This window comes from Protomyctophum parallelum (assembly GCF_964188405.1).
Source record: "Protomyctophum parallelum genome assembly, chromosome: 17".
NCBI lineage: Eukaryota > Metazoa > Chordata > Actinopteri > Myctophiformes > Myctophidae > Protomyctophum > Protomyctophum parallelum.
In genome coordinates this window covers 40,451,283-40,463,563 of record NC_139719.1, presented here as the reverse complement: position 1 = coordinate 40,463,563, position 12,281 = coordinate 40,451,283, and the positions used below count along the sequence as shown (strand labels likewise).

The window sequence follows — 12,281 nt, the reverse complement described above, 5'->3', positions numbered from 1 at the left end:
GGTCTAAATGGTCTGTTACTGCTGGTCTAAATGGTCTGTTACTGCTGTTTCCTTTTAGTTTGTGTTACCTTGTTGGTGGTTGTACCGATAAAGTAACTCGAGAAATACCCATAAAACCCCAACATGACAAAGAATCGTGATAAGATCGGTGGGACTGCTTGCTGAGTTACAGTGCTGTCAGTTCCTTCCTGACTATAAATCATTGATCTGGGGAACGCCTGGGGGGGTCTCTGCCCGGACCCCATTGACAACCAACTGGTTTGAACTATTCAAGCACTAAGTTATTTGTGTGTATCTCATTTCTATATGTGCTGTGTATACTGTATGTCATATAGCCAGTTTATCTGTGTGTGTGTGTGTGTGGGGGGGGGGGGGGGGGGGGGAACATGAGCCTCGTCTTGGGTACATGATTGTTCTCAGTACACAGTGTACATGCAGCACACATACAGTATAGTGTTACAGTAATAATGTACTGATGTGTCATTCAATGAGGATGTCTGAATCCCATGTGGAGTATCAGTGATTCCGCATTACAGGTCCCATGTGGTTATATAAGACCATCGGTGTGCGTGTGTGCGTGCGTGCGTGCGTGCGCATGCACTGAATGTCCTGTTATGTGGAAGCATGTCAAGTTTCTACCGTGTTCTTTAGTTCAGTTCAGATTCATATGTTTATTGATTTGATAATGTGTGTGTGTGTGTGTGTGTGTGTGTGTGTGTGTGTGTGTGTGTGTGTGTGTGTGTGTGCGTGCGTGAATCTCGAGAACCGTCCGTCCGACCGACTTCAAACTGGTTGCCGACGAGCCCAAGGGAGTGGCGTTGCCCCGGGCCTCGGCGGATAGGATAGGATAGGCGGTTGTTTGGCCCCGACCGACTTCAGACTCGCCACACCCTGCATCACCGCGAAGGACCCGAGGGAACGACGCGGCAACCAGTCGGAGGCCGGTGGGAGGCCGGTGGTCGGATGGGAGGCCGGTGGTCAGCCGGAGGCCGGTGGGAGGCCGGTCGGTTGGGTCAGGCCGGTCGGTTGGGTCAGGCCGTTCGGTTGGGTCAGGCCGGTCGGTTGGGTCAGGCCGGTCGGTTGGGTCAGGCCGGACGGTTGGGTCAGGCCGGTCGGTTGGGTCAGGCCGGTCGGTTGGGTCAGGCCGGTCGGTTGGGTCAGGCCGGTCGGTTGGGTCAGGCCGGTCGGTTGGGTCAGGCCGGTCGGTTGGGTCAGGCCGGTCGGTTGGGTCAGGCCGGTCGGTTGGGTCAGGCCGGTCGGTTGGGTCAGGCCGGTCGGTTGGGTCAGCGGCTCTCCAAAAGAATGATCTATAAAAGCACAAATCCCTGGACTGAGTACCCTGACGTCGCCATATGACGTCATCAATATGACCTCATAGGCTGGCCTCGACTCCATATTTGGGCATGGGAACTCCATACTGTATATGGAGACAGAGAACCAATACGCAAAGAAATATGGGTGAATACGCAGTTCAGTTTACAGAGTCCAGCTAGTTTCTCGTATTATTTTTTGTCTATTCTATTCTTGATACATATATTCATCATACGCATGCACCAACCTGCTCAAGGACACGCATCCAGGAGGAGCTGGGCATTGAACCGGGAACCTTCCCATTTTAACCCATTCTGACCTGAGATCAGATTCATACGAGGTTTCCGCTGGACACACGCTGGTCTGATGAACCCATTCTGACCTGAGATCAGATTCTAAAAATGTCAGTCGTTCTTCGATTTTTTTCAAAAATAGCAGACCTACAAGCTCGTATCGCGCCACTCGGTGGCGCGATATGAGCTTGTAGATCTGCTATTTTTAAATAGCTAAAGCATAACATGATGCTGACACCAAAATGGGTGCCCGGTCAGAATGGGTTAAAATAGGTTAAATGGACATTTTCTTTTAACATGAAATGTATCCATCCATATGAAAATATAAGTATTGTACAGTATAAGTTCTATTGTAATAATGTACTGTCTAAAACTAGTCCCAAACATAACTAACAGAGGTCTGGATAGGAGTGATTTACTAGCCTGGCTAATAAGCCAGACCGAATCAGCCGTTGGCACAAAAAATATTTGCCTGCCGGCGGATACAGTGTTGTGTGATATTAGTCTGGCTTATTAGCCAGGCTAGTGATTTACAACCTGACGACTGTAAAATGGCGGTAGCAGCACTGCCTACTACTACTGCAACACCATGTTGCAGCCATTGCCAAATAAGAGTCCGTTTCCTCTGTCTCGGCATCAATGCTCTTTGTCCCAGTTAGATTCAGAGAGCAGATTAGGTGCAACATGAATGAGGTTTCCACATCTTGGGTCGTTACTCCATGGCTACATGGTTGTGGGCCAAATGGAATCATAGCTACATGGTTCTGGCTCAAATGGAATCATAGCTAGGTTAAGAGTGTATTAGCCCATTCTGACCTGAGATCAGATTCTAAAAATGTCTTCTACATCGATGACAGTTTTCTGAAAAAGCTATGTTTCTATGTCAGTCGTTCTTCGATTAAAAAAAAATAGCAGACCTACAAGCTCGTAGCGCGACACTCGGTGGCGCGCTATGAGCTTGTAGATCTGCTATTTTTCAATAGCTAAAGCATTTTATTTAAATTGTGTTATGTTCTTTGACTATATAGAAGAGTCTATTTGTACTGTACGTCTCTAAATGTTTTGATGAATTGAACAATGTGGACCCTGTTGTAAACAAGTGTAATGCTTAATTGGGTCGTCCACTCACAGTTAACAGTCTTTGTATTGAGTTTGTGCTTGAAATGTACTGTAATTCTGCAAACTGTTAATAAATATTTCAATATCAGGTCCCAAACCGCTGGACCGACCTGGGCCACATTTCTTGTGCCTGCTGCCAGTACAGAACAAGGGAAGTACCTCCATGCAACTTTGTTTCACATACGTTGTGTTTTAAATATTAATATTTTATATAGATATAGGCCTACATCATACATGACTGATGTCATAGACTGACCCCACCTTTCAAAGGTCAATAACTATTACCAGAGTTTCCACTTTTTAGTTGAGAGTGAACCCTGTGTGTGTGTGTGTGTGTGTGTGTGTGTGTGTGTGTGTGTGTGTGTGTGTGTGTGTGTGTGTGTGTGTGTGTGTGTGTGTGTGTGTGTGTGTGTGTGTGTGTGTGTGTGTGTGTGTGTGCAGTATGCGGACGACAATGCCCTTGTAGCCCTCTCAGAAGAGGACCTACAGTCCATCTTATCCGCATTTGCGAAAGCATACCAACAGCTTGGTCTGGCCATTAACATAAAAAAGACCCAAATACTCCACCAACCACCACCAAACAGCAGTACACCAGTCCTACCCCCCAACATCTCCATCGACAACATCACACTGGAAAATGTGGACCACTTCCCATACCTCGGCAGCCTCCTATCCTCAAATGCTGTCATCGATGATGAAATACACCATCGCCTCAGTTGTGCCAGTGGCTCTTTCTCAAGGCTAAGAAAGAGAGTCTTTGAGAACCGCGACCTCCAACCAAAGACCAAAATCTTGGTATATAAAGCTGTGGTGCTCCCCACCCTTCTGTATGGGTCAGAAGCCTGGACCACTTACAGCAGGCACATAAAGGCACTTGAGACTTACCATCAGAGGTGTCTCCGAAAAATCCTCAGGATTAGCTGGGAGGATCGGCGCACCAACACCAGCGTCCTGGAGGAGGCAAACACTCTCACCATCACTGCCACCATTGCCCAAAACCAGCTCAGATGGACTGGCCATATTGTCCGCATGCCCGACTCTCGCCTCCCAAAACAGGTCCTTTACTCCCAGCTGGTTAAAGGGAAAAGGGCCCCGGGAGGTCAAAAGAAGAGGTTTAAGGACAATATTAAAACAAACCTCAAGAACTTCCACATAGACCTCAAAGCTTGGGAAGACAAGGCAACAGACAGGACGACCTGGAGAAACCTTGTCCGTGAGGGTGCTGCAAGATATGATGACGACCTCCGCCATGCTGCACAGGACAAGCGCAGACTCAGGAAGGAGAGAGCATCCAATAAACCATCCAATAAACCGGTCCAACCCAAACCCACCACTACATTCACCTGTCCACACTGCACCAGAGTAATCGGGTCCAGAATCGGCCTCCATCGCCACCTGACGACCCACAAGGACCAATAAGGAGGACAGTCATACTCGGATACGAGTGACCGCCGATGATGATGGTGTGTGTGTGTGTGTGTGTGTGTGTGTGTGTGTGTGTGTGTGTGTGTGTGTGTGTGTGTGTGTTTCACCACCAACCACACTGGGCTGTTAGGGTGAAGAATACGTTCCAATCTGAATAACACGCGTTGCTTCTCAGTTACAATTCTTTAATGAACATTGCTCAAAAAACGTCCATAATAGCTTTCGGTATTTCAATGATCAAAATAGGAGTGATAGTATTGAAATAAATTAAAACTAATATACATAACTTGAATTGTATATAATATATATAAATAAGTCAACAAAACATGTCCACGCTCCAGTAAACACTAAACAGTGGCCTGCATGACAATGTTATAACAAGCTTGTAGATCTGCTATTTCTGTGGTTAAAATGATTGATACTATATGAACTCATTTTGCTGGGGGCCCCTGGGGGTCCCAGGACCCCACTTTGAGAACCACCACTCTACTGCATATTTTATTTCTGTAAAGAATGTTTAGTTTTAACTTATTTATTGTTTTAATTACCTTTTTAACCACTTCAAGTGCTCTCCTACATCCCTAATGGGCTCTATGTGCATAGAACAAGGTGTTACCGATGATACTAATTAAGGCTCCGTTCAATTTAGTGTACAATGGTTCTCAAACCTTTTCATTTCAAGGACCCCCATAACTTAAGAGTGTACAGGTGGACCCGTACGGGTCCATTTGGGTCCCTCTCAGAGTTACAGACCTGTACGGGACACTTGACACCCACTCCAGGACACTTTGAGACCCACTGGTGTTAGCAGAGTGTTTCCAATGAGCCAACATGCACACTAGCAGCCTTACGTAAGCGACTATGATGAATGACGTGAGCAGTTACTTTAACCAGAGTTACACTGATGGCAGAAGAGCGATTTGCGTTAAAAGTCTTGCTCCTTTAAAGCAAAAGGGAAACCTTAAGAGTATACTTGGAGCCTCGGCTCACACGGACCACCAGGCTTTCCTCCGTGGCGTTGACACCAGGGTTAGAGTAACTCAGTCAAAGTAGTCCTCGATGTCGATGTTGGGGTTGAGCAGCTCGTCTCTGTAGGGCGTCAGGTCCATCCGGTTGAGGATCAGGTTCTCGAAGGTCTCCTCCAGGTCCGTCTCGCCGATGAGCACGGCGCCCACCATCCTGCCGCCGCTGAGGACCACCTTCACGTACTCCAGCCCCGGGGTGCAGCGCACCAGCAGCTCCTGGTCGCGCGGCCCGAGGCCCTGGCCATTGAACTTCCCCAGCAGCACCACCTTGTGGCCGAAGAACCTGGTGACGTGCGCGAAGAGCTCGAAGCAGAAGTCCAGCTCCACGGGCGGTTCCCGCAGGGCGCGCGCCGCCATGCAGCTGGCCGCGTGCCAGCCCATCTGCCGGGCCTGGCTCCACAGGCGCATCTGCTGCCACAGCGGGCCGGCGGTGCCACCGGGCTGAGGCTCCTCCCCCCAGCACGCGCTGCACACGTCGCCCGCCGCGTACACGTCCGCCTCGGACGTGGCCATGCGCTCGTCCACCCGCAGGCCGCCGTCGGGCGCCAGCGCGAAGCCGTTGCCTCGGAGGAAGGGCTCCGTGTTGGGCGCCACGCCGGTGGCGCTGACCACGAGGTCGCAGCCCACCGTCTTCCCGTTGGTCAGCCGGACGTACACCGGCCAGGATCCTCCTCCTCCCGCCTCGGGTACGACGGGCGTGTCCGGCCCCTCCTCGCCGGGGCCGTAGATTTTGTCCACTTCGCAGCCGTACTCCACAGAGACTCTGTGAGACCCCTTCTCTTCTCGTTCCGCCCCTCTGAGCGTGATGCCTTCGTGCCAGTCTGGCCCCAGGGCGCTGCCAGGCTCTGCGGGGTGCCAGTCTGGCCCCAGGGCGCTGCCAGGCTCTGCGGGGTGCCAGTCTGGCCCCAGGGCGCTGCCAGGCTCTGCGGGGTGCCAGTCTGGCCCCAGGGCGCTGCCAGGCTCTGCGGGGTGCGAGGAAGGGGCAGGCCTGATGGCCTGCTCTACGGTGTAACGGACCCTCTTGCAGGTCGCGTCCCCCTCGGGTTCGTCCGCCTCCAGCGAGGGGATCAGGAAGTACGCTGCGCCGGCGTCAAAGAAGGTGTTCCCGATGGCTTTGTCCCTCACGGCCCACACCACCTCGCAGCCCCGCACCTCGTACACCAACTCCAGGGCGATCCCGCCGTTGCCCACGACGACGATCCTCTTCGCCTTGGACAGGCGCTTCCGGAACTCGCGGACGCTGTCCGTGTCTCGTATCCCCAACACGAAGGGGTTGTCCTTGGCCAGGAGCTTGGCTCTGGCCCCGCTGCAGATGCACAGCTGCTCGTAGCTCACCTCCAGGCCGTCCGCGGTCAGCAGCGCGTGCGTCCGTGCACGCAGGGACGCGGCGGCGGACTGGATGACCGTCAGGTTGGGATACTTCTCCTCCAGGACGCCGGAGGGCCGCTCGGCCACGTCGAACTCCTCCAGCGTCTTGGACACCTGCCGGAAGTTCTGCACCGTCTTGACATGGGGCGCCGCCGTGACCAGAGCCACGGCGGCCGACGGGAACCGCTGGAACAGCCGCTCGACACACGTCACGCCCGCGATGCCGCCTCCCACCACCACAAACTGGAAGCTCTTCTGCTTGGCCTCTGCTGCCATCGTGAAGCTAATGATATGCTGTGAATTAATTGAAAATGGAGGACCCTTATGTAAACAAGGCTTGGTGATTTTTCTGGTTTCATCCACTTTGGCTACTTTCCTGTAGCCATTCTGCAAACAGTTAATACAATTTTAAATCGATAAATCAATGTGCGACTACACAAACAGAATGAAGGTAGTTCAGCCAGACTAAACAGTCCATAACAAGTCAAGACTCAGCCATATGTTTGACGGAAAAAAACAAATAAAAGGCTTTACGTTCACGTCCGACCGGCTTTTAGCCGTTACAACTTTACAAGATGACGTTGATGATGACGCACTTTGATGACGTCGCTTGGTAAACAACAACGCACACGGCTCTCGTCCATCTTTGATGATGATTCGGTTTCGATGGAGATTTCGTTTATTTGGAGAACGTTTCCTTCTTTATAAAAGTGTGTTTCTGAAAGAGGACATAGCGTGGATGACAGTATACAAACGGAGGGTTACGGACGTGTGTTTGGGTCCGTGAAATTCGACGTTCTTTCGTTTTTATAATCGATATCTTTCTGACGTGTGACACCAGAACAGATTCGACTTCACTGACTAGACCAAGCTGTGCAGTGCTTCTCAAAATTCCAACAACGACACCCCCTTATAACTCTGACAGTAGCCTAGATACAAATGGAACCAAATGTTGGTTACATTGTGTGTCAGTTTCAGACTTGTAAGAGTCCATTTTAGAAGCTATTCTGGAACCCTGAGTGGACCCCACTTTATTTGAGAACTATAAGTAGCCTATAGTTACAGAGACGCGACCTGTCCTGTACCAGGGATAGCGGGATATACTGTATATATATATATATATATATATATATATATATATATATATAGGCTGCTGCTTTTTTTTTTCTTTCTTGTTTTGTTAAGGTTGTTGGTATGCTATGTAACACTGTGTGTTTTGGTTTCATTTTGATGTTTTCAATTTAAAAGTTTTTTATTAAGCATAGAATTGGGGTATGGACAGGGAAAAATGCAGTACATATGTTATGCTGTTTTTGTACATACAATTACATAGACAGAGAACAAACAGGAAACAGGGCGGTTTTGCTACTACATGAACAGAGTTGTCAATGAGTTGATTTGAATGGTTACAAAACTGAAACAAAACAAAACAAGACAAGACGAAAACAACCCCCACCCTCCCACTTATTGGAACTTTCACACCTTCTCCTTTCACCGTATAGTTTTTTTTTTTAAATAAAATAAATAGTAGCAATAGCCAGCAAGGATTTCATGAGCATTTTGATGTTTTAATGTAACCACCAGCAGCATGATTATTTTCTCTCACATTCTACGACCACTCCACATTGCAATAGGGTAGCTACTTTATGCCAAGTAATAAAGTTCAAATCAATGACAACAATAATTGCACTCTGTTAAAAATTATAAAAAGTATACATTTGTGTGGAACTATATTGTCTATAATATTGTATTATTTTTAATATGTATACATGTGTACAAAATAAATATACCTAGATGTACAACTCCTTTCACAACTTTCAAGAGTCTAGAAAGAGCTTTATTTGTGTCACACAAAGTGTGGAATTCCCTGACGCTTCTTTTCTGGCTTTTTTTGATTGATTGATTGAAATATTTATTAACAGTTTGTAGAATTTACAGTACATTTTAAGCACAAACTCAATACAAAGACTGTCAACTGTGAGTGGACGACCCAATTAAGCATTACACTTGTTTACAACAGGGTCCACATTGTTCAATTCATCAAAACATTTAAAGACATACAAACATTTAGAGACATACAAATAGACATTTCTATGTAGCTAAAGAACAGAACAGGAATTCATCATATGGGAAGCAAAAAAGGGAAAAGATACAATATACAGTGAGGGAAAATGGGGTGGGGGGGTGGGGGGGATTCAGATTTTACAGAGGCCAGTTTCGAATTGCAGCCATCCGTAGGTGCCCTTTGAGAGCGGTTTTGAAGGAGTCAAGGGATTCACATGTCCACCAGTTTGTTTTGGGAGGTCTGGAGCCTTGTTTTAAGGGCCTTTGAGGTGCTGTGGTACCAAGAGGTGGATGCATAGTCAAAGAAACCTTGTACGAGGGCTCCTGTTAAGGTCTTCAAGGTGTTTTTGCTGACCAGTGAGGAGATCCTGTAAAGGAATCTTGTTCTTTGATTGACTTTTTTGATTACGTTGGTGGCCATTTTATCACCGGAAAGATTGGCCTCCAGGATGGAACCTAGGTAGGTAATTTGATCTTTTCGTGTGATAATATTGTCACCCACTCTAACCAAGAAGCCATCTGCCTTGCTGAGTTTACTATTTGATCCGAAGAGGATGGATTCAGTTTTTCCCAGGTGTAAGGATAGTTTGTTATCAGCGAGCCAGGTGCAGATTCTACCGAGTTCAGAGCTGAGGGTCTTTTCAACCTGCAGTTTGTTCCTGTCCGAGACCAGCAGTGCTGAGTCATCTGCGAACAGGAACAAGTTGCAGTCACAAGCTGAAGTCATGTCGTTAACATAAATTAGGAACAGTAAAGGCCCTAGTATGCTTCCTTGTGGGACGCCACAGCTCACTGGGAGGGGAGGGGACAGTGATCCGTTCACCTCCACCATCTGTTCTCTCCCCTCCAGGTAGGATTGCATCCAGCTCACTGATGTGCCCTGGGTAAGGTTGGCTATAATTTTGATTGATTGATTGAAAATGTATTAACAGTTTGCAGAATTACAGTACATTTCAAGCACAAAATCAATACAAAGACTGTTATCTGTGAGTGGACAACCCAATTAAGCATTACACTTGTTTACACCTTATTAAATTCATCAAAACATTTAGAGACGTACAAATAGACACTTCTATATAGTCAAAGAACAGAATAGGAATTCATCATAAAGGAGGTAAAAAGGGAAAAGAAACATATACAGTGAGGGGAAAAAGGGGATTCAGATTTTTGGTTCTGGGTGCCATGACACAGTGCCCGGCCTCATCGTTCTCTCTCTGACTGTGTCTGTGAGCCATTGATTGTAGGTTCTCCGGCCGTAGACCAGTGGTCCTCAAGTGTGATCATGTCAAGGACCCCCAAATCAACATGTATTAGTCCGCGGACCCCCATTTGAAAAGATACGCCAGGGACTCCGATAACAGAGGATCTTTACGGCTCCAGCAGTGATTTTCATTTTAATTCCTGCTGCACATGGGGGGCAATTAGGGGCTCAGAGTCTTGCTCAAGGACACTAACTCACTCTGGGAGCCCACAGGGATCCAACTGTTCCCAACCGGCTGCTCTTCCCGGCCACTCTTGTTCCCGAACTTTTTCATGTCAAGGACCCCCATAATGACACGCATTAGCCCGCGGACCCCCATTTGAAAACATATACCAAGGACCCCCATAGGAGAAGATTGTTACGGCTCTCAGTTTGACATGAATTATAGTCTACGGTCCCCCATTTAATGGCATTTCTATCTCTGGGACCCCCATGTATTTTGTAAAATCAAAATTAATTTAACTCTGGGAGTGTGCAAATGGACCCTAGTGGGTCCATTTTGGTTCCATTTGTACACTCTGAGTTACAGACCCATAAGGGTCCATTTGGTTCCTATAAACTATCATTTAGCTGGGGACCCCCTGGAACTCCCCCAAGGACCCCTGGGGGTCCCCGCCGGACCCCACTTTGGGAACCACTGTTCTACAGGAAAGGAAAGGTAAGTATAAGGTCATTTTATTTATAAAGCGCCTTTCAAAACAGTTGTTACAAGGTGCTGTACAATAAAATAATAGGAATAAAACAAGAACATCACAATCAGAGATAAACCAACGATGAAATAAGAAACAGAGCAGCAATATAGGCTGCATTAGAAATAGATAAAAACAACATAAAATAGAAATAATCACTAAAGCAAACCAAAATGTTTTTAGCAGCTTCTTAATTAAAGTTCTCAACAGACACAGCATTTTTCAAGTAAAGTGGTAAGTCATTTCACAGCGAAAGAGCTCTTAATTGTCCACAGTGAAGTTTTAGTCTGCTTGGTGTTTACTGCATAACAAGTAAAGTGCATATACAGGTATACATACAAACAGCTTCTCAGGTGTCATGGCATTGTTCTCAGTCATAACGCTGGTAAAACATGTCTGTCCTCATATATATCCTATAGCAGTGGTTCCCAATCGTTTTCATGTCAAGGACCCCCAAAATAACACCCTCTGTTGAGTCTTTTAAAACATATTTTATATTCACAAGCCTTTGCATCACCGACATGATCTTACACCTGACCTTTCCTTTTAGATGACTCTGTCCTATGTGTCTGTTGTTAGTTCTATTATTGACATCTTCTGCACTGAATTGTAGGCCTATACTGTATTGTATTGCATTTTATTGTATTGTATTGTATTGTACTCCACTATATTCTGCCTTGTGAAGCACTTTGGTACAATGAGAGTTGTTTTTAAATGTGCTATATAAATACATTTGATTTGATTTGATTTGATTAGCCTGTGGACCTATACCATTTGAAAAGATATGCCAAGGACCCCCATAAGAGAAGATGTGTACGGCCATTTTCATTTCAAGGACCCCCAGTTTGATATGGAACAGGCTACGGACCCCCGGCCATTTAATGGCATTTCTATCTCTGAGACCCCAAATTATATTGTAAAAGCAATGTTAATTTAACTCTGAGAGTGTACAAATGGAACCAAACCATTTGGTTCATAACTATCTGTAATTTAGCTAGGGACCCCCTGGAACATGTGTACACCCTCAGAGTTACAGACCAGGTAAGGGTCCATTTGGTTCCAAACTATCATTTAGCTATAGGGACCCCCTGGAACATGTGTACACCCTCAGAGTTACAGACCAGGTAAGGGTCCATTTGGTTCCAAACTATCATTTAACTAGGGACCCCCTGGAACTCCCTCAAGGACCCCTATAGGGCAGTGGTTCCCAAAGTGGCGTCTGGGGACCCTCAGCGGGCCAATTAAATTAGTGTCAATTTGTATAGGATTTGTAAGAGGATAAAACCCAGAAAAAGCACTGAAGACTTGTTTACATAAGGGTCCTCCATTTTCAATTCAACGAAACATTAAAGACATACGAACATAAATTGAATATAGATGGCCCTGCCCCCAGCCAGCAGCAGCAGCAGGAGGAAGTTACACATATACTTTGATAGGAGGGGGAGAGAGAAAAAAGTGACACACATCGGTTGTGTGACAGGTCACGTGATCCGGAAGGTGGGGGGTGTGTGAAGCACAGAGCTGATGTTCCAGAGAGAGAGAGAGAGAGAGAGAGAGAGAGAGAGAGCCTGAGAGAGAGAGAGACTGAGAGAGAGAGAGAGACTGAGAGCCTCTACAGTCCAGCTTGCCTGCATTCCTCCCCTCTCCCCACAGAAGCCTGAAGAAAAGAGAGAGAGAGAGAGAGAGAGAGAGAGAGAGAGAGAGAGAGAGAGAGAGAGAGAGAGAG

The 12,281-nt window shown here is 47.1% G+C and overlaps 1 protein-coding gene across 1 annotated transcript; it reads right to left on the bottom strand.

Annotated features, from left to right (window-relative positions):
- Window positions 1–4,762: 4,762 nt before the first annotated feature.
- LOC310874762 (pyridine nucleotide-disulfide oxidoreductase domain-containing protein 1-like) lies at window positions 4,763–6,817 on the bottom strand (the record flags this gene model as incomplete). Its single annotated transcript, XM_083787625.1, has 1 exon — window positions 4,763–6,817. The coding sequence occupies one exon, from the start codon at window positions 6,815–6,817 to the stop codon at window positions 5,189–5,191; it is 1,629 nt and encodes a 542-aa protein (XP_083643751.1). The 3' UTR covers window positions 4,763–5,188.
- Between the last annotated feature and the right edge of the window lie 5,464 nt (window positions 6,818–12,281).